At 54.1% G+C, this 21,876-nt stretch overlaps 1 protein-coding gene across 4 annotated transcripts in view; it reads right to left on the reverse strand.

Moving 5' to 3' along the window:
* ARHGAP26 (Rho GTPase activating protein 26) overlaps positions 1–21,876 on the reverse strand; it is a 135,612-nt gene that overhangs the window by 12,727 nt on the left and 101,009 nt on the right. Inside the window, exon 21 of one of the 4 annotated variants that reach the window (XM_082063260.1) lies at positions 2,441–2,551. The exons of 2 other annotated variants lie outside the window; for them this stretch is intronic. In XM_082063260.1, the coding sequence (XP_081919386.1) occupies positions 2,441–2,551 (111 nt within the window). Of the gene's footprint in view, positions 1–2,440; positions 2,552–3,273; positions 6,801–21,876 lie in introns of those variants that run through there. One more of the 4 variants, XM_082063263.1, reaches the window with a different exon arrangement.

Raw genomic sequence — 21,876 nt, forward strand, 5'->3', positions numbered from 1 at the left:
CAGACCTGCGGACACAGACCCGCGGGCACAGACCTGCGGCACAGACCTGCGGGCACAGACCTGCGGGCACAGACCTGCGGCACAGACCTGCGGGCACAGACCTGTGGCACAGCCCTGCGGCACAGCCCTGCGGGCACAGCCCTGTGGCACAGACCCGCGGGCACAGACCCGCGGCACAGACCTGCGGCACAGACCCGCGGGCACAGACCTGCGGGCACAGACCCGCGGGCACAGACCCGCGGCACAGACCTGCGGCACAGACCCGCGGCACAGACCTGCGGGCACAGACCCACGGCACAGACCCGCGGCACAGACCTGCGGCACAGACCTGCGGGCACAGACCTGCGGCACAGACCCGCAGCACAGACCTGCGGCACAGACCCGCGGCACAGACCTGCGGGCACAGACCCGCTGCCACCACCAGACCCATCGCCCCTGAGTGCAGCTGCGACCACCAGGAGGAAACTGCGAGGAAGAATTAGCACTTGGGGAAGGGTATTTCAAAGCAGAAAAGCAGGTCCATGAAGAATTTTTGCTGCACTTCTTTAGAGACTGTACCTGAAGATAAAAAATATCGAACAACCATGAGATTGTACCGGGGAAGTGCCAGAGTGCCCACGCTGCGGGGGATGGATCCGAGCAGAGAGAGCCAGAAATGGAGCAAATCACCGGCAGAGGCAGGAGAGAAGGAAGGAGCTCAGGACCCAGCAGCAAAGTGCTGGCACGCAGAGCCATCCCTGCCCCAGAGCCTCCCAGCCATGCTGTCCGCGCTGGGACACCGGGCCATGGCGACGGTGACAACCCGCACTGGGCCAGCCGGCCGGCACTGCGGCTGCTGTACGGACAAGCAAAGCGATGGAAACAGCCCCAGAGCTGCTGGGGTGACGAACGAGGAACCACCATTCCTCAGCTCAGCAGTTTCACCAACTTTTATCTTTCTGAGGACTTGAACTTCTTCTGAATTGCCTCTGACCGAGCCCGGGAAGCGGCACGCTCTGCCCTCGTGGCAAGAGCGGTTCACCTGCACACAAAAACCACAAACCAGGGAAGCTGTGGGCGGTTTGATTTTGCTGTGAAGGCAGCTCTGAAGTCGAGGTCTCTCCTCTGCAAATTCCAGCTGCCTGACACGAGCAGCCACCAAACACTTACACACCCAGGATGGGCAAACTCCTCCAGCTCCAGCGGGTCCTGCTCCGCCGGGCAGGCTCCGCTCACGCACAGCGCTTGGGGCTGTCAGATGAAGAACTAAAAGCATTTTCATGCCTACTACCTTGAATTATTGAAGTAGCTGTTTTTCTGCTCAAAAAATGGCCTCTGAAGCGCAGCATCCCTGCAGGCCCAGCCTGCCCCGTCACTTCTCTGCCCCTGTCAGAGCCCTGCGGGGCTCTCAGAGACTGCAACCCTGGACCCAGCGATTGCTCACGCTTTGTTTCTGCCTCCAAGCACGGCACAAGGCCAGCAGAGCTCGCAGGAGTTGCACCCACCTGCCCCTGTGCAGTTTTGGGGACGACAAGCCTCTCTCCCCCCAAGGAAGAGGCTGCTCCGATGGTGTTACACCAGCGTCAGCCTCTGCAGACACGTAGCAAAGCAAATAAATAACCCTGCCTAACAGGCGGCCGTTGTACAGCAGCATTTGTGCGGCTGCAGGTGCAGGGAAGGAGCTCGGTCTGTGCCTGGAATGAACAAGCAGGTCTGACGTGTCTCCCCCAGAGGAGGGGTTGCTGCCCCGGCCCCGCGCCTGCACCGGGCTGGGAGCTGCGACTGCCGGGCTGGGCCAGGGACAGAACCCTGTCCTGGGGCTCCGCACACGGGCAGAGGCGACGCTGCCCCGCCAGCATCCCCGGTACCCGCAGCACCGGTCCCGCAGGCTGTGCCGAGTGCCCTGGGGGAACCTGCAGCACAGCCCGAGCTGCTGCTCCCACATCACACCGCAAAGCTGCTTGTCTGTCTGTAGCTCTAAGGACCGATTCACTCCAGTGATGCCCAGGCACCTGACGCATGAGCACACAGCAGGCAAATGTCTGAGCTGCCCCATGTCCTTTACCCTCCTTGGATCCCAGAGAAGTGGCCCGAAAATTAGGTTTACAAAGGCTGGTTATCCCCGCCGCAGCGGGAGAGCAGCGCACGTCCCACCTGCTGCAGGAGCGAAGCAAACTGCCGGAGCCGAGACGGGCAGAACCGCAGGAGCCACCAGCGACGCCGAGCGCTGCGAGTGGGACCCGCGAGCACCCGCTCACCCCTCCACGGGGGAATGGGGACTCCAAGGGTCTCCCCTGGGGCAGGAGGCGTTTGAAAGCTCCTCTCTTGCTGAGTGCAGATAGCTGTGGTGCAGGAGTTTGAGCAGGATGCAAAGGGCAAGGAAAGCCAAGTGGGGGAAACAGGGTAAGGTAAAAATAAAACAGCAAAAGCAACAAAAAGCAAAGCGAATTCTGCAACAGACCTGATGGGGGATGAGTCGCTGGACGTAGAGGAGGTGGGCATAGGACTTGATGGCGCAGAGAACATGGGCCAGGACGGTGAGAGGGGTGACGTTGGGCTTGAATTCTGAGGGCTGCAAGACATAACCAGATACCTTATCAACGTGCAACCACAGAAACAAACACAACCGAGAGACAGTCAGACGACATCCGACGATAGTGAGTGCCTTGGGAATATTCAGAGCATGAGACACAGCTACGAAATGAAGTGCCAAGACCTTGGGAAGTGTTTCAAGGCCAGATCTGCATTTCTCTGGACAAGAGCTGGATCTTCCAATCAACTCCTGCTCCATGGCCCCGTCCAGCAAGCCCAACGCCCTGTGTGCGGAGGGGCCACCTCGCTCCCTGCTGCCAGCCCAGCCACTTACCTGCTGTGTTTTATTTCCCTCCCTGCTGCAAGAAAGAGCTGATGGTATTTCCGGACATTACCGATGCCCGCGAGCAGCCTCCATCCGCCTTGTGTACGTGGGCTGCTGCGGTGCCGGAGCCCGGGTGTCGATCCGCAGTGCCCGGCCACCACCACCTGTCCACATTGCCAGCCAAGGGCTCTCAGGAGCCCAGAGACTCGGTGTGTGCAGGACGGGGCTGGTGTGTCTGTGCTGCCACCCGTGTGGACACAACCAGCAGGAGAACATCTCCAGCCCCAGCAGGGTCAGCAGCACCCGCTGCGCTGGGACCCTGGGCTCCCACTAACAGCTCTCGGAGGTGCCCCCAGCTCCGGGGCTCCTGCCCTGCGTCTGCAATGAGCACCGTGACCGTTCCATTGATTTCTTTTCCACGTTTTACATTGAAGATCTCCTTTTTTTCTTTTTTTCTTTTTTTTTTCCCTTATGTAAACTGCTCTGGATTCCTCACTTTTAAGCTACTGCAGTTAACTGAGGTTGAATCAAGTTACTCAACTAGTAAATACATGCAGAAGCCAAGCAAGAAGAGTTTGTTCCATCAAAATGGTTTGGTTTAGGTCATTCTCAGGTTCAACAAAAAGCAATCATTGCACTAAAATACCAATTTGAGCCTGAGTCATCTTCTACTGTTCCTATGCTTATCAATTCATCTGTATTGTCTAATTCAGCTTGTCAACTCTGTCCATGATAGAACACCAGAAAAACCTCTCCACACTGAAAATGCCTGTAAAAACAAGAAGTTTTGTAAAAGCATCATGATTGATCTTCCTTTCCTGAGAGAGGGGTGGTACCTCTGATGCCGTGGGTGTGTGATGGGGACTGGCTGCGACCCCACAGGCAGCCCCTGGGCTGCCCCATCCCCGTCCCCATCCCCATCGTCACCCACATCTCCTCTGGTCACCCCACGCCGGGCAGGGACGTGTCCCCTCCCCTGAGGAGCACAGCTCACGCCGGTGTCCGACGAGGAAACAACCCCAGCTTCCAAAAAGGATGAAAGGAACCCCCTTGCCCCAAATGAGCAAAACGCAGCAGCACCCCCGGCGTGGGGCGAAGCGTGGGCAGCGCCAGGACAGCCCGCGCTGCCTCTTCAACCTTCCACACAAAGATGAATTCTCTGTGCAAAGGGTAGCGGGCTAACCAGTGGTCATTCAATATCTATTAGATCACAACAGCAGAAGTTCATCGTTTCAGCCCCAGGTTCTGCTCCTTAAGCCCAGAATGAAATGTTTCATGATATTAACAGAGAAGAGAAAACAACAAACATTTTTCTTCCATTTCAAGCTGAATGTAAAACCTCAACCTCTATCATTTAAAAGAAGAACAACCAACCTTCCCCAGGAAATATTTATGATTGATCTGGAATTTTATGTTTTCTTGTAATTTCCTCCTACTCTGTCTGAGTTACAGTTCAGCAGATTAAACCTGAAACGCCGCTCTCGGCCGCGCAGCTTCTCCCCAGCTCTGGCACCGGTGCGACCAGCAGGCGATGGCCGGTGCCCCCGCGGTCCCCCGTGTGACAACTCACATGGAAAGGGTACGGCTGTGGCCTGGGTCCAGTATCTGGGGGAACGTGGCCGTGTCAGAAATGTCACCACCTCAGAGGACACTGAGGAAGGTTAAATTGTTGGCCTGAACCTCTCCTGGCCAAACTCTTGGTCTCGTTACCCCTCACGGGAGCTGCGTCACTGGGTCCAACACACACTAAGGATCTCCCCTCACAACTACAGGCGATACCTTTATTACACCAGAGGATTACTTGCATATAGAAATGAGATACAGAGTGCATCAAAACTTTCACAGGAGGGCTGTAAAACAGGCAGACTAACAGAAATCCTCAAAACGTTCTCCTAATAATTGCCACTATTTAAAACCAACCCTTTAGCATTTTGCTATCATCAAAATTGTCAGTCTTTTGAAAAATGAGTAATTTACCATCTTACTTAGTCTTTAACAAATTGTCTAGGCATTGGTACTTACCGTATCTTAAATCTATTTCCAGTTTCAAACAGAAGGAGGTGCTACCAAGACCAAGGTAGCCCAAATGGCAGAAATTAACTCTCCAAGCACCAGTTCGTGCTCCTCTTTCTTTCTAGCAGGTGTGGTTGTCTGGCCATCCGTGATGACGTCCTACCTTCCCTAACGCAAAGGGCTCTCCAGCCAGCCCATGGGGCAGGTAATTCTGGTTTATTTTATCTGTGCACAAGCCTGCTCCTGCCCTCTAACGGAGAGCGCACGTCGGGTGCATTTGAAGACACGGAGAGGGCTCTCTGGGTAGCAGGAACCTGAATATTTCCTTCACTGTCAGTATTGCAAGAGGAACTGGTACTTTGGAAGCCAGAACCTGTTGGTTATATTACCTGTATACAATATTCTCTGGCTCTATACAGCTGAGCTACTGCACGAGCCTCCCAGACAGTACATGTCTGCAAGGCGAACTGAGTATGGACGTGTGGGTTTGTCACCTGGAAGGCGGAGGACCTGCCAGATGTGCCTTTTGTCTTCCCATGGCCTCTCGCCATCCACGCAGACTCCTCCACCAAAGCCCTTCACCAAGCGCACGTTACCCGTTCCCCGCGTGGATTTGCTGTGGGCAAAGCGCCTTCCCCGGGAAGCAGAGCTCCCAGCTCCGGCCCCGCGTCGCAAGGCCTCTCCGTCCTGCCTGCGGGTGGGATGAGTCCTGCGCCAGCTCCGACACCTCTGGCCACCAGCCCATCTTCTCACTGGTTAGAAATCCAGCGCGCAGCAGTATCTAATGCACCACAAAGGCCCTGTGCTGGGGTAGGAGAGGGCAAGCGAATGGCACAGCGCTGTCCTGCTCAAGGAGCAGCCTGGCGCAAGGTCAACGTGTGCCTTGGACATGGCCATGAGCTGGTGACCGAAACGCGGCTGGAAAGCAGCCGCCGGCACCCACCGCCCCCGCCACAGCTGCCACCCTCGGCGGGCAGCGGGTGATGGGGACATCTCACTGGGGTGTATGACCGCGGTTTGGGACGGCCACCGCCTCCGCCACCGACCCCGGCCCCACCGCGTGGCAGAAGGAATAACCCACCCCGCGGGACTCCGGGATTAGAAATTCCCAACCCACTTTTTGGGGTGGAATCATGGCAATGGAATGCAGCTCTTGCTGCTCATAAAGTCGGCTCTGTCATCACTCCGCCAACTGCGCAGCCTGCTACACTAATTACAGTGCGGAACGCAGTCAATACAGTTCTCAGAGAAGCTATTTCTGGGATCGTGCAGTAAAAAGCCTTACAGCAAGAACCAGCACTTGGGCTGGTCTCTAGCTAAGAAGCTATCAATAATCTGGAGCGGTATTTTGGTGCCTTTGGATTCTTGGTGGCAAAGAAAACACTCTTTGTGCCCACCAAAACACCTGAGAGAACTATTAACTCATGACAACATGTGGATTTTTAAGCATGAAGAGCATCCTGTTTCCACCGGGCTGCTCACAGGGCATGAACACGGCCCTGCGACCGAGCCCCGCGCAGCCCCGCTCCGCAAGGCCTTCAGCTCCTCAAGAACAAATGGACCTTCCCTTCCAGCACCTACAGACCATGGGCTACGATGTGCACAAAGGGTTCAGCTCCCTTCTGTGAAATACAGGTATTTACTTCAAAGATGCTGCTTGAGTATCGCCCTTCTGAGCTACGGGCCGGCAGGACCTTGGTCCTGTTCCGCTGGAAGAGGCAGCGCACGCGAGCGAACAGACTATTCTGAGCTCTCTGGCATTTTGGAAAATGGTTTTCTTGTAGGATCCGATTTCCTTTCTGTTTCTCCTGGAAAGAGCAGAGGTGGTGAGAGGCTTTGGGGAATGCTGGCTGTGCCTGTTGCGGTTCTGCCTGCAGAAAGCAAATGTCAGCTGCACCTTGGGTTTTTCTCTCCTTCTTCTTACTCTGGAGGACTTTGCGAGGGGCTCTTCCTGTTGGGTGCACAGTGGGAAACAAAACAGAGAAAAAACTGCTAAGAACTGACAATACCAGAAGCAGGAAACAAAGCAGTGGCTAAAATGAGACCCTTCGAGGTGGGTTTGGGCTTTTCTGCAGCAGAAGTGGCAGAGGGAACTCCACGAGTCTGCAGCCCAACGGGTCCCAAGGCTTTTGCCTTCCTGCGGTCGGCAGAGCCCCCGAACAGCAGCGCCCGGGGAGTGACATGCGGGGGCGCAGGGACGCGGGGTGGCAGCCGCAGGGACGCCTGCGCCTTCCCTCCATCGCTCCCCCTCAGCCCCACGGCTCCAGCACACCAGTGCGCTCAGAACGCATTTCGGAGCTAAATCCTGCTCCCCGCGTCCCGCGCCTGCTGCCTTTCCCGTGCTCCTGCGTCATTCGCTGCCTGAACACGCAAAAAACAAAGCAGCACCTCATGTTTCCAGGCTCCGGTCTCCTTTCCAGTTGCTGTAGCTAAAAAATCTCTTCTCTAATCCCTTCTCATAACCCCTTCTCAAGTCCCCTTTCGCTGCAATCTGCCTCCGGCGCGGTCTCCGCGCAGCTCAAGCCCTCCCGGCACCTGCAGGTCTGAAGGGTTGTTCTCAGCAGGGCTGCCAGACAACTTGCGCTGCTTTGTTCTTCTGCTGAGAGGACATCGGTTCCACTTCAAAGATGTTTACAACTAGTTGTTTATTTTTGTGGAACTCGGGGCTATTTCTGACAGAGAACATCTAACAGCTACGAATGGGCACAGGCTACTGATGAGTTAAAGCCCTTTCATGAAATAGCCTCAAGAGCAAATAACAATATTCCCATTCTGACATTATCACTACCTGCCTGCATTAAAATACATCAAGAACCACCCAGCCCTTTACCTAATGTTCTTGAAATGCGAGAAAAGTTATGCTAAAACTCTCTCCAGAGTTGTCCTCTCAGGAGTTATCTTCCTGCGAAATCATTCAGGTGCCAAATAATGACACACTTAGGGAAATGGGCAACAAAATATGTTGTGGGCAAGAGCACTTGACCAAACTGGCCCCAAAAAGTTCATCGTCTTCAGTCTGGACTTTCCCCACATCTTGGTTTCTTAGCTCCTCTGTCTCCATGAGCACGGATTCAGAATCTTGTTTTGGATAATATGGACGTGCCCCCTTTGGACTCTTGCAGACACCCAGCACATTGGTTTGTCCTGTCACTTTGCTGCTTGGCTCATCTCCCATATGTAGAAATATTTCCCTGTTTTAGTAATTTCATAAACCGCCTAAAAGCTTTTCCACTTCAATAGAAGAGAGAACAGGAGGGAGAGCTGGAGGTTTTGTTGTCCCACTTAATCGGCATTTCCATTTCCAAACACAGACGGATGATACTTGATGTTTCAAAGGGATGCAATGGCTGCTGCTTTGGAAGAGCCTTCCGGCGTGAAGCTGGAGACGGCTGTTAATGCTGGAGACAGGCTGGGTGAATAAGCAAGAAGAGCAGGATGATTTTCAGCGTGAGCAAGCGGTGGAGGCGCGGCGGGAAGGGAGCTGCTGGCCCGGGGGCGTTGGTCCTGGGGGAGGGATCCAGGTGACAGGAGCACCGTGCTATCATCACAGAGAACAGCATCTCAGGAACGACCGCACGACTCGTTTATCACACCGAATTCACAGTATCACAGCGACTTACCAACCATCAGAGAAACCCCGCAGCAGCACTGGGGGGACAGGCGGGGGTGGGAGGGGACCAGGAGCAACCGCAGGCCCACACTAACACGTCCCCGGGTCCTTCGTGGCACCAGCCCGGCCACGACATGTTCTGCCTCACTCCACCATTTGTTCGGCAGCTGGATCTTCTGCTCCACTAATAACCCTCCCTGCTCAAAAGGCTCTCGGCAGACTGGAAATCAAGCTGGCAGATTTTATGTTGTACCAAATGCTTTCAAACCAGATTAAAGCTCTTAATTATTAATAGAAAAGTTGTAATGTGCCAGTAGGAAGCCAAACAGCAGTTCAGGAGGGAAGTGTTGGTAAAGCAGGAGCCAGCATCTCAGTCACAGCTTTTCCATTGTGCCGCTGCTTCTGATACATGAGGTAATTCTGCGAGCCTGGATGCATTAGTCACCAACAAATTGGATTCACAATTAAGGAGAACTTGACACTCCTCCAGAAATATCTCATTTTTCTCTGGCATTCAATCCCCTGCCATACACATCCCGTAGAAAAGAAACGTCTCCTATCCGCCACCCCAGCAACCGTATGGGATCCTCGGGCAACAAAGGGAATGAGGGCCCTGTGGGATCACAGCCCCGGCTCAGCCGGGGGCGTTTGGTGGGACCGACAGCGGGTGAACACGCGGCGCCCCGGGAGCCCTGCTGGGTCACGCTTGTCGACCACGAGCAGCTGGGAATTGACTGTTTGCCCCACGCGCTCTCCAACACGAGCCCCAGAGGAAAAGTGACATCCTGCAATCAGCCGCAGGGCCTGGGCCCCAGGGATGGGCAGCACCACCAGCCCAAAGGAAAAGTGACGTCCTGCAATCAGCCACAGGGCTCGGGCCCCATGGACGGGCAGCGCCGCCGCCCCAAAGGAAAAGTGACGTCCTGCAGACAGGGACAGGGCCCACGGACGGGCAGCGCCGCCGCCCCGCAGGCGGCCGCTCAGCTCTCTGAAGGAAGAAAAGTTGCTTTTACTTCTAAAGCCATTTTGGGAAATGGTCAGAAAAGTTACTCCACACCATAAAAAAATTCATTCCTGGCTAAGTCATCTTCCTCGCATAATTTGATAGAAGGCCATTTCCAGACTCGAATCCTGACAAAAAAAAAAAGACCGTTTATTTAAGCCTTCATAAGCATCACGAGCTAAAACTCTTCGTTTTGTATTGTGCACATATTCTTCACACAGTGTAACGAAACAACACCTGCCCACATAAGTCATACACAGTGGGAAAAACAATGAGGATTATTTTGGCCTGTAAAAGTGATTTGAGAATAATGTGTGAGTAAAGTCACTGCATAATAATTTTGTGTGTTTACTTGATTTGCCTGATTTCCTTTTGTCTATTTGTTCTTGTGCTGCTTTGTTTTGCAACTGTTCTGCAAACATCAGTAACAGACAGCAGATCAGAACATTTCACTCCAAAACCCAAAGACCACGATACTGAAACGATCCAATTTGATCATATTTATCAAAAGAAGTTCTGGTTTTGTTCTGTTCTTTCTTTTTTTCACTTGAAAAGCCCCGACTCTGTAATCCCGTTTTTCCCCACCAGCTCAATCCTCCTCCCCCAGTTGCACGTCCCCCAGTGCAGCCCAGCAGGGAGGGGTGAGCACCACAACCCCCCCAGTTTACTGGCCCAACCTCCATTCCTCAGCCTGCAATCAAGCTGAAAACGTGGCCTTTCCTCCCTGCCCCTTCACCAAATACAGCGAAGATTAATACATACCATTCACTTTTTTTTTGGTTGGTTATGTTTTCACTTCTACACTGATACACATCAGTGTTACAGAGACTCACAGAGCGGTTCGGGTGGGAAGGGACGTTCCCAGCCCCCAGTGCCCCCCCTGCCATGGGCAGGGACATCTTCAGCAGCTCAGCCTGGCCTGGGATGTCTCCAGGGAGGGTTCATCCACCACCAAGAATTTGGCTCTTGTAAGAGACCTGACTTTTTATCATGTCAAACGCAACTCAAGCCACAGAAAGAAACATAATTTTAAGTCCCATCTTGGGCTGCCATACTTAAAAGCTACAGATACATTGGACAGAGATGATTAGTTGGACAGAGATGACTAGTTGCTCTCATTACCTGAAGAAGCGGTGGTTGGGGAGCAAACTAGCATGAGTCCAACCATAACCCACCCCTGTCCCGGCCCCATGTCCTGAGAACCTCATCTCCATATCCAACCCTCCAGGGCTGGTGACTCCAGCACTGCCCTGGGCAGCCTGTTCAATGCCCCACAGCCCTTTGGGGAAGAAATTGCCCCCCAGATCCAACCTCAACCTCCCCTGGCGCAACTTGAGGCCATTTCCTCTGCTCCTGGTGCTTGTTCCTGGGGAGCAGAGCCCGACCCCCCTGGCTCCAAGCTCCTTTCAGGCAGTTCAGAGATCAGAAGGTCTCCCCTCCGCTCCTGTTCTCCAGCTGAACCCCCAGGTCCCTCAGCCGCTCCCATCACACTTGTGCTCCAGCCCCTCACCAGCTCCGTTCCCTTCTCTCAACTCACTTTCTTGGTGTGCGGGGCCCAAAACTGCCCTCAGGATTAATGGTTTGGCCTCCGCAGGTCCCAGCACAGGGACGGTCACTGCGCCTGCTGGCCACACCAGTGCTGACACGAGCTTTCCCACATCCGCCACCACGATGCCGGACGGCAGCCTGGGGTGGGCAGGCATCCCAGCGATACATGGGCATCCCAGCGATACATGGGCATCCCGGCTGTGCTTACAGAGGAGAAACATCTCCCCTGGTCCTCGGAGCTGCCCGGGGTCTCCAGGGGCGAGGGTGGGGGTCTGTTGAGGGCAGGCAGCTCCGTTCCCTGCCCGCGGCTCCCTCCCCTTCACCCGGCGTGGGCAGAAGCCAGAGGGGACTTTCCTCCGCTCCGCTTGTGCTCACGTTTTGACAAGCGCCAGTGCACACAACAAAAGATGAAATACTGCTCCTTCCTCCCGCGATTTCCTTCCCCACTGCCCGGTGAATCCAGCCGGACACCGTCACCACAGGAAGCCTGTGAGCACTTCAAACCCGCCGGGCGCGCCGGAGCCGCCTGCCGCCGCGGGCAGGTGCCGGGCCGGAGCGGTGCCAGGGCGCGGGGGCAGGCCGATAATTAGCGGCGGTTCTTACGCTACTGATAATTTCCCAGCTTAGCACGGCCCTGTCAACAGTGTCTGCAGAGCGGCTTGTGCACAGCCAGCCCGCAGCCGGGCGGGAAGCGGACAAGGGCAAATTAATCAGCGGGCAGGATCCCTTACGGCGGCAGAAAGGGCCAGGGAGATTGTGTTACCTCCATTTTGGGCGGTGGTGTTGATGTGTTGTTGTGTTCCAGATGACATAATATCCAAAGTATTGTATGGCTTTTTTTTTTTTTTTGGTGCAGTTTTTGGTGGTGGCGTTACAGCTCCAGCTAATTGATGAAGTTAATTAGGCACAAGGATCTTCTTTCAGAGGGAGACAGGGTGTCTTTGCGAGCCCGTTTGCCTCCTGCCCTTTGGGGAATCGTCAGCGCTTCGCTGGGCAGTGGGGCGGGCGGGGGGTGGCCGGCCCGGGCCACCTGAGGTGGTCCCATCGGAACCCCGCTCACGTGCCACCGCTCCGCTTGGCACCGGGCGCCGCTGGGGACGTTCGGTACGTTCTCAGCATTTCCAGTGCCTGTGTGGTAGGGCTGGAAACCAGCACTGCCTTCAGGAGACACTCCCACATTCGTCAAAAGACTTTTACAAGCGAGTCTCGGCTACATCCTTGATTTTGAATTAAATCCGCCCGCAGAAAGACGAACCAAAGAATGCGTTCAGCCGTTCCTTTAGAACATTTTGACGGTGGTGACATTTATAGGTGGCAGAAAGACCTAATTTACTATCATTTCACTTTCAGCGGTCTCAATAAAACTTTTGGCCAGGCTCGCGCTTGGGGAATTCTGCCCAAAAGAGACGGGGAGGCAGAGGCGCTGGCAGCACAGCCGGCTCGGCCAAAGGCACCGGGGGGAGCGGGACCGCAGGCAGGAAAGGGAAAGATGGAAAATAAAGGACCGGCCGATGAGATGAGATGAGTCGAGCTGGAGCTGTGCACATCAGCTGATAACAAACACAGCCTGTTCTGGGCTGCCCCAGGGAAGGCTTTGTTGTAGCATCTTTGATTCCTGCATCCATCTCCCCACAATGGCCTTAATGTATCTTCAAATACTGCTTTATTTGAAAGTAAAATTTCCATTAGCTAATATTTGTCTGAGGCAGTTTCTTTGAAGAAAATACTGCTAGGCAGCTACCTCCTCACTAATTATATGAATTAAGTGCAGTGTCTGTATCTTCTCTGCAGGGCTCTCAGGAAAGCTGCCTTTTAAGCATACATGCTGCTGAAGTTTGAGGTGCTTTTGCAGATCTCTTGGAGGGAGATCTAATTTAATCTGTTTGTGAGAAGCACCCTTAGCTGTCCCCAGAGCAAACCACATAAACAGCGGAGCTGTTTGAGGCAGAAACTGCTGCAAAGTCTCCGGAGGGGCAGCGCTGGGGAGCCCCGGGAGCGGGACCCGGCTGGAGGAGCCGCAGTCCCTGTCTGTCTGTCCATCTGTCTGTCCTGGTAGCGCCCACGCACCCCAGCCGGGCAAGAGCATCCAGAATAGCTCACCCACGGTAACACCAAAGCCGCCACAGAACCGATTCCCGCTGAGAAAAGGAAGATCGGCGCCCTCTCCGCTTACTAAAAGGGCTCCTAACCTGACGAATTACCTCTGTTTTAACGGATGAGCCTGGAGAAAATATTTTGATGTACGACTCCTAGTTCACACAGGGTTAGCTGCAGAACTGGAGACTTATTTTATGAGAATATTTGGCTTAATTTTCAAGTTCAATTTGTGGAAAGTTTCTAGACCAAGTGCCAACTAAGCAGCAAAAGAGCTAAAGCTTTGAAAAGCTGTCATGCCAAACTCTGGGGGATATGAGAAGCCCACACAACAGAACAGCAGCGAAAGCGCCCGTGTGCCAGCTTGTCCGCCTGCGAGCCCCAGCAGCGGGACGGGCGCTGGGCCCTTGGGCGCCCGCCGCTTGGCCAACGGGCTCACACGGCGCAGCTCGATGGACGCTGCCATTCCCCCTGCCCTCCCAACCAAGATCGCTGCTCCCGCAGCCTACGAACCGCTCTTCACACCTCTTAAAATACCCCACGGAAGCACACAGATGCTCAGAAAATAAATCCAGGACCATTCAAACACAACATAGGAAAGAATTACGAAATATGGATGTATACATGTATATATATGCAAGCTTTAAAATGTATTGCCATCAGCAACTGAGCCTGAAGTATATTTATCTGCGGAGCCTACTGAGTACGCTGCATCATGGAACAGGTTTGAAAACGTTTGCCAGACCCTTGAATCACTAAAGTTTATGGAGTTTTCTAACTGCAGGCACAAGCTGGGACTCCCAAGTTAAAACTGCCTTAAAACCCCCCCGAACACACAGACACTCTTTTAACAGCCTGCACCAAAAAATAAATAATAATAATGAAGTCATATGATGCTTTGGATATTATGTCATCTGGAATAAGCCAAGCAACAGACTGGGAATTTTAGGATCTTTTCTCAAATAAGAAACCAGGAGATAGGCGGTTTCTGTTTTAAACTGTAAATAATCTCTAATCCTCCGAGCACGAAGCCAACCCCATGTCTAAAATACAAAATGCAACGCACCCCAGAGACATCTGCGTGAGTCCCTGCCCAACTCCCTGCCCAACTCCCTGCCCAGCCAGAGCAACGCCCGCTCCTGCGCGGACACCGGCGCCGGCAGCTCGCTTGGCTGGCTGAGCATCGGGCTTTTTCTTACAGAAATGTGGCATTTTCTTGCAGAAATGCGGCATTTTCAGCTGTCCCCGGGTCCCGGAGCGCTGCCCAGCGCCCTGTGCACCACGCTCAGTCACCCACCGCAGCAAACTCCTTTTTCTTCCCGGCACTGAAGCTGACACCTCGTTTTTGCTGTGGTGTCCCCAGTCTTGCTCTTGTAACCCTTTGGTATTTCCTATGACTCCAAACAGGAGAGGAAACAATTACATTTGGGGTAACTTCACCCCAATCTGTGTCAAATGCCACAGGTTGGCTCTGTTAGAAGACAGAAAAGATGCAAATCCAACCAGCCACACAAGGAGGTATCGAGGGAGGGAAAAACAAAACAATTGTGCACCATGACACCTCTTGGATGGCAACACAGCGATTGCCAAGGGGCTGGTGACCACCCCGGGCAGCTCTCGCACCAGCCCTGGCCACCCCAGCCAGGACGTCCCACCCGGGACATCCCACCCAGGATATCCCACCCAGGATATCCCACCCGGGACATCCCACCCGGGACATCCCACCCGGGACATCCCACCCGGGACGTCCCAGCCGGGACGTCCCAGCCGGGACATCCCACCTTGCTGGGACCACAAACTCCCAGCGTAATACCCCCAGCCCCAGCACACGATCGCAGCCGGGAACAGGTCTGGTCATCTTAAAAAGAAATTCAGATAAGGCTTTTCCGGAGGAGCTATGACTACAAGATTTTACCTAATCCCTTAAAAATGCCATATTTTGTTCGGCAGTCAGCAGGTCCGCCCCTGGAGGCCGGCCTTCGCAGTTAAAACCCACATTAGGCAAAAGCCCAGCGTTTCGGGGTCTGGGCCGAGCTTTGCTCGGCTGCACCAGCAGGGCCGGTGGGAGACACTCCTCTCCAGCCCCAGCGGTTTCCAGCTGTGGTTTGCTGGGTCACCCACGGTGCCGGGCACATGCTGGCAGTTCAGGGCTTTCATTACCCCGACGAGGGGCAGCAGGAGGGTCCCGGGGGACCCCGGCCCCGAGCCGCTGCCCTGACAACGCCTCCCCAGCTCTTGGCTCGGGCCGGAGCTGCAGTGGCTCCTGGCCAGACGGCCACAATGTGGTGGAAGGAAGAAGAAACAGCTTTGTTTTGCCCAAAGCCTCGCAATTCATCAAGTTCCTATTTCCTCGTGGCCCTGCTTTACCTATCCCGAATGCACCAGGCAGTGTGTGTGAGAGCCCGGGCACCCTGCGCCCGCCACAAGGTTTTGTTTGCGATTTCATCTGAACAGAGAGAATCAGAAAGTTAAGCTAAGGTAAAAAGAACCGTCTTTAGTGCAGCAAGCGCCGCTCGGATGGCACCGAGAGCTGGCTGCAATGTGGCACGTCCCGAGCAGGCTGGCGGCCCCGTCCCCTGGGCTCTCTCACCAGGAGGAACAGGACCCTCCGAGCACAAATAACCCCATGTTTGTATCGATACCTGCCAATACACCTTTTCCTGGTCTTTATCCAAATTAAAAGTGGGGCTGAATACTGGGGTAAGAGTAAGAGAGTGGGTAAGAATCCAGGTTTCTCAGGGACAGGAGTAGTTGATTTATGAGACAATTTCTTGAAGAGAAGTCCCAGAGATGCCGTTCAGAGACATTCCCGAAGCGGCTGACGGGAAGGCAGGATGAGGGTGGGACCTGCTCCTGCACCTCTAATTGCCTTTATCCTCCATGAACATCAACAACACAAGCAAATAAAACAGAGCCACCAATACCTCTGGAAAACAAGGGCAAGTCAGCTGAATCTTAAAAGTGTCCAATGTTGAGGAATTCAGCGCTTCCTGGGGAGATTATTCCAATGGCTGATCGTTCTCATCGTGAAAAATTTCCCTCTTGTGTCCAATGGGAATATCATTGTAGGGTTCCCATGTCCTGAACCTCACTCATCCTTCTGAAATGGCTGATATGTAGGGAAGCACATGAAGCACGTGAGCTCTACATCTCACATCATTTGGTAACAAGGATTATTTCAGAAATGCTCTGACTGTGAGCCTGACCTCCAAGAAACCGCACACAGAGGGAAACAGAAGCTCAATAATTCCCCAGGGCCTGGGAGGCTGGTCCACACGCCGGCACGGCCGCGCCTGGCAGCTCCTGCCAGAATCGTCTGTGCCATTGAACGGGCAGTGAAAGAGGCGGAAAAGGGGGAAGAGGCGTCGATGGTACCGAGGATGTTCGCACAACGCGCCGGCTCCCAGAGCCCTGGGAGGAGCACAGACCTGAGCGCGCAGACAGCGCCTGGGACCAAACCTGCCAGCCTGGGACGAGGCTCAGACAGACCCCAGGGTGCCGGGGCTCCGCGGCCCCTCAGCCATCGCACGGGCCCATCCCATCCCGCTCCTTCCCACGCGCAGCATTCAGCCCACACGGACGGCAAATCCTTTTTGTCCATTCAGCAGGATGTTATCTGGCGAGTGCGACAGTTGGCTATTAACCATCTTCACTCGCATTTTAAAGGTGTGAAAAATGCGTCGCTGACTAATGAGCATCTCCCCGGCTGGTTCCACTTCACCCGACAGCTCATCTAACACCGCTGTTGGAATTAGGAACTTCAGCTGCGACCCGACATTTTCCCAGCGCGAAACCCAACACTTGTGAGCAGCTGCTGAACCCCGGCTGATACAGACGGGATTCACTTCTAGGATGCAAAACCCAGCGCAAGGCTGAGAGCAAAGATTGCTGCTGCTGGGACCGGCCGCCTCGGCCTCCCGCCTCCCTTTGCCCAACTGGACTCTCGGTATCACAAATATCTGTAAAAACAAAATGCAATTGAAACAAAAAAAGCACCTGAGCATTTCTAGAACTTCAACTAAAAAGGCAGAAACGACAGTATTTTGTGGCAGCACCCATCACTGATGGGTGAACTGCAGGCAAAGCTCAGCTTTGCCAGGATGGCACCAGTTCACCAGTGTTTTAAAGCACTGTATGTTATACAGAGCCACTCTTGAGCACAGGTTCCTCCCACTGGATGAGTTAAACTGGCCTGGAGACGGGGTGCCAGGGCGACCGCCGTGTCACCCATGGGGACCAACACACACACACGGAACCGCTCTGCGGTCCCTTCATCGAGGGAGAACCAAACGGCCCCGTCTCACAGCCTCTCTGTGCCGAGCAAAATAGAAGCTGAATATGTCTGTGAAGAGTCCCCGGGCTCCCACAGCCGCAGGGACTGCGCGGCCGCGCTCCCCAGGCGCCTCCGGGGGGTCTCGCTATAAATAAAGGGAGTTTATTCTGGCTGCCAACTCCACACAGCATCCAGACACCAAGAAACTCCCCCTGAATTCCTGACCCACACCAGCCCTTCACACCTGGCGAACTGTCCTGCTGACAGCGGAGACACGGCTCCTGCAATAATACAGACTTGTTCTTACAGTAATTTGACTAATGAAGACGGGTACAGTAAAGTTCACATCACTCCTACTACTGATGACTCCACAGAAGTTTTTCTATAAAAAAGAACAGCAAAGCTAAACAATCTATTTTTGCTGCAGAGATTTGCGTTCTGCGCGGGTCGGGAGCAGAGCTGCTGAATAAGGCTGTGTCATGTTTACGTGGTTATTTTTCAGAGTGGAAAATGTGACCAGCTCTGCAAGGAACCAGCAGCATTTAAAGGCCTATTTACTTCTCCTCGCGTGCTTTCGCTTGTGTGTGTCACAGCTGAGAACCGCTGAAGCTGTTTGCGTTTTCAGGAGATCGTTTATTCCAAAGGATGCTATGCTGCCCTGTTTGACGCCCGGATGGCGCTACCCGGCTCTGTCCACTGCCGGAGATGGATGCGGGACAGCGAGGGACTGCGGAGCGGAGCGACGGGGCAAGGGGGAGGAGGTTCGGTCCATCCCATGGGTCCCACGTGCCCGTGGCCACCAGCACCACGGCTTCGGTGCCACCGCCCGCCAGCCCCCGGCCCCACCCGCGAGACCTCACTGATGGGGCCTGTTTTGCAAATACAGTAATAGTTGACATTTCTTGCATTTTCAAGCAGGGATAGAGCGATGTTCAACTGAGATGTCTAATGAAGATTTATAGATTTATTCTGGTCCTGTAACCCAAAAGCACATGGGAATTATCTCTCTTCCGTAGATTAACTGGGTTATTTTTCTTCATGACCACTAGACCTTCGATCCGCTCCTCATTTCTTTCCATACCCGCGGAGGGCAAGAAATAGCCATACTTGGTCAATGTGAAAAGCAAGTTCAATGCAAATAGCCACGTGATGACTAAATGTGAGTTTCCCAAAGCGATGATTTCCCTGAAGGCAGAGTCCCCGGCCATGGGGAGCCGGGGCTGGGTGCGGAGCGGGGCTCAGCGCCCCCGAGCGAGGACACGGCTGCCATGGCCCCTGTGGCTCTGGGACAGCCCCCTGGCCAGGCCCTGCTCCCCCATCCCTTGGGGGAGCCCCGGCTCTGAGACCTCCGCCACCCCATCGCATGGGAGATGGGTCTGGCAAGGCAGAAGAGGGGACACATCATCCAACTCAGGCAGCTTTGTTGAGCTGGTTGTATCTCCATGATGAATCAGGAAAAAACGCCCAATAATATTTCATTTTGAGGCAACAATAGATATCATCTCATTCATCAAGTGTTTCTTTTCCCTGCACGCGTTATTTTTGACCCGGTTTACACGTACAGAACGAACCCTGAGGGCAGTTGGCGAGGGCGCTGGTCTTTGTGAAGGGAGCTGCTCTGCAGTTATCACAGTGGCGCAAAACGGAGCAGACACGGACCAGCTCGCCAACCCATCGTACGGTAAAAGACCCCCAGAGGGCCAGCCCGTGTGCCCCGGTGCTGTGTCACACCTGCTGAAGCCGTGTGCCCCGGTGCCGTGTCACACCTGCTGAAGCCGTGTGCCCCGGTGCTGTGTCACACCTGCTGAAGCCGTGTGCCCCGGTGCTGTGTCACACCTGCTGAAGCTCTGTCCTCCGGCTGCCCGGTGGCACCAGCCCCACCGCCTCCCGGGGACAGCGAGAAGTGCTACAGGACAAATCCCACACATGGGAGGGCAGGGAAATCGAGGCTGCAGAGGCCATAAAGCAGCTTCAGTTCTGGCATTTCCTCGTGCGTGGGGATGACTCCCAGCCCCAGGGGTCCCTGACAAAGTTGGGGGCTTCTTGGGGCTCTGGAGAAGCAACGCAGCCAGTGCTCGGAGCCACCTCCGGGAAACGGGACCGCAAGGACTTCAACAACATCCAAGTGTTAAAACCAGTCCTGTACAACCAGAAATGACTCTGAAAGGAGAAACCGAAACCCCTGTGACTCCGTCAACCTCCTGCAGTGACTTTTGGCCACTGTTGATTTTCCAAACTGTAACACATGAGTTGTTCAGCTTTGCAAACAACTGTAGGAGCCCCAGCAAGTCACAGGTAGGATGCCAGCCACAAGTACCCAGTATTACACCTAGCAGCTAGTTTAAGACTAAGGTATTATGCTTATTTTAAGCCCTGAAAGATAATTCTAATAAAGCTGTGTAACGTGATCTGGATATTGCTGCCTGTGTTTACAGCACCCACCTCTGATTTGGCCTCATGCCCCCAGCACACAGCACTGGGCTTGCAATAATACAGGGACAGAGACGAGGCTGAGACAGAAATACAACAGACAATGAAAAATACAAAGCACAAAGCCCACAGCGTTGGTGATACAACCCATACTGGAGGCTCGCACTGCAAAGGTACCATAGCAAGGTACTTTTTAAAAAGAATTTCAGAAAGACAGCCATCTTAAATCATCTTCTTTTCGTGATCACACGATTTAGTTTGGAAATTCTCTCACTTGAGCTGGTGTATGTATCTGTGCTAGAAACACGGCACTTCTGGTTCTTGTTTTGCCGTGTTTTCTAAGGAAGACGTTTTCTGCAGGGGCCGGATAAAGAAACCCGACACTTATTTAGCAAGAGTCCCCTGTGCGGGGCTCTGGTGGCCCTGGGCAGCCCGCCCGGGTCCCCACTCCCGTCCTGCTGACTCACCGGGTACAACTCCCGCCCAGAGCACTTTTTCCATAAAAATAAACCCAGCCCTAACAAATAAATGCATTCCCATCGTAAAACCCCCCTTGGTGGCTGGGAAGCAAGAGCCTTCGCCCTGCAGCACAATGATTTCCCTCCCGGTTGGCGAAGGAGGAGCGGGCGCCGGGGGAGGCAAGTTTGGGAATGACCGCGTGTCCCCCGGGGGGAGGACGGGGGTACCAGAGAGCTCGCCGCGGCACGGTGTCCTCACCCCTGCCAGGCCGGGGGACACGGTGGGGACAAGGCACACCCGAGGATCCAGGAACCAGCCCGGCTCCCCGCAGAGCAGACCTGGGGCTACACCAGCATTTAGAAGGGAGCAGAGAGGATTTGTAAACAAAAGCCCCAACAAACAGCTCTAATTTCACAGTGGTCACAATTTTTAGCATTGTACATTTAAAGGCAACCTTTGAATGCATTGGTCCTCATCACAGCAAAAGGCAAACAAGAAATCCCTCAAACTTGCAGTGTTCAGCGTTTGTACCCCAACGAGTCTCCCACTGAGATCAACGGGAGTTATTCACACAAGAACATCAGTTTTTGGTTTAATAAGAAGCAAGAGCATCACAACCACCCAAGGCCTCTCCCGCCGTCCCCCCGGCGCCTCGGCAGAGGGGGCGCAGCCGTGTCACCGCTCCCACGTGTGGGGACACCCCCCGGGCTGCCTGGAGCTGCAGCCCCGGACCCGCTGCAGCCCCGGACCCGCTGCAGCCCCAGACCCGCTGCAGCACCGGACCCGCTGCAGCCCCGGACCCGCTGCAGCACCAAACCTGCTGCAGCCCTGGGGCCAAGGCGCCGGGCTGGGTTTAGGCAGGTTCGGTGGTCCGGGTGCATGGCTGTCCCTGCCACCGACGCCACGACACAACACCAGCCCAGATTTCAAAGCGCCATTAACGCCAAATGTCCTGCCCATGCGGGCAAAGGGTGAGAGACACACAAACACCTAAAGGCACCGAACCTCGGCATGAAGCAGGAAAAGGCCCTCGTTAACAACAGCGTTTCCCCTGCACAGAAACGTCCACCAGAGCATTTTTTTCAGTGATGCATTTAGCAGAAAATAAGGATTAGGTCGAATTCTGGTCTGGAGTGGTTTTTAACGTACCAGCCTTTGCTGTGGCCCTGTTAGGGAAGCAGGGGTCCCTTTCTCAAAGGGAAGGAAACATCGAATCCAGGATTCTTTTGTATTTGTTCTCTTAAAGGGTTCCTTGTTCAGAACGAAATCCCTTTTTCTTTCCAGGAGGAAAGTGGCTAAAAAACCAGAAGCTGCTTTACACAGACAGTATTTGGGTAGCCCCGCAGAGCAGCAAGGCCAGAAAGGATCAAATGAAGTCAGATGCTCCATTTATCAGTGAAAGATTTGACTAAAGATATTTCATTGAAATAACTGAGGTTATAGAGAAGGAAATATTTGCCTAGTGGTATTATTCACCTTAAGACTCACTTTTCAACCTTTAGCTCAGCATTGACTGAGAACTTGTGTATTACTGCCCGTGTAAAACTCATCACATAATCGCTGGATTTGAGGGAAAGCCCCGAGTGCCACGGGACTGTGAGAGTCACAGG

Source organism: Streptopelia decaocto, assembly GCF_964273445.1.
Source record: "Streptopelia decaocto genome assembly, chromosome: 12".
Lineage (NCBI taxonomy): Eukaryota > Metazoa > Chordata > Aves > Columbiformes > Columbidae > Streptopelia > Streptopelia decaocto.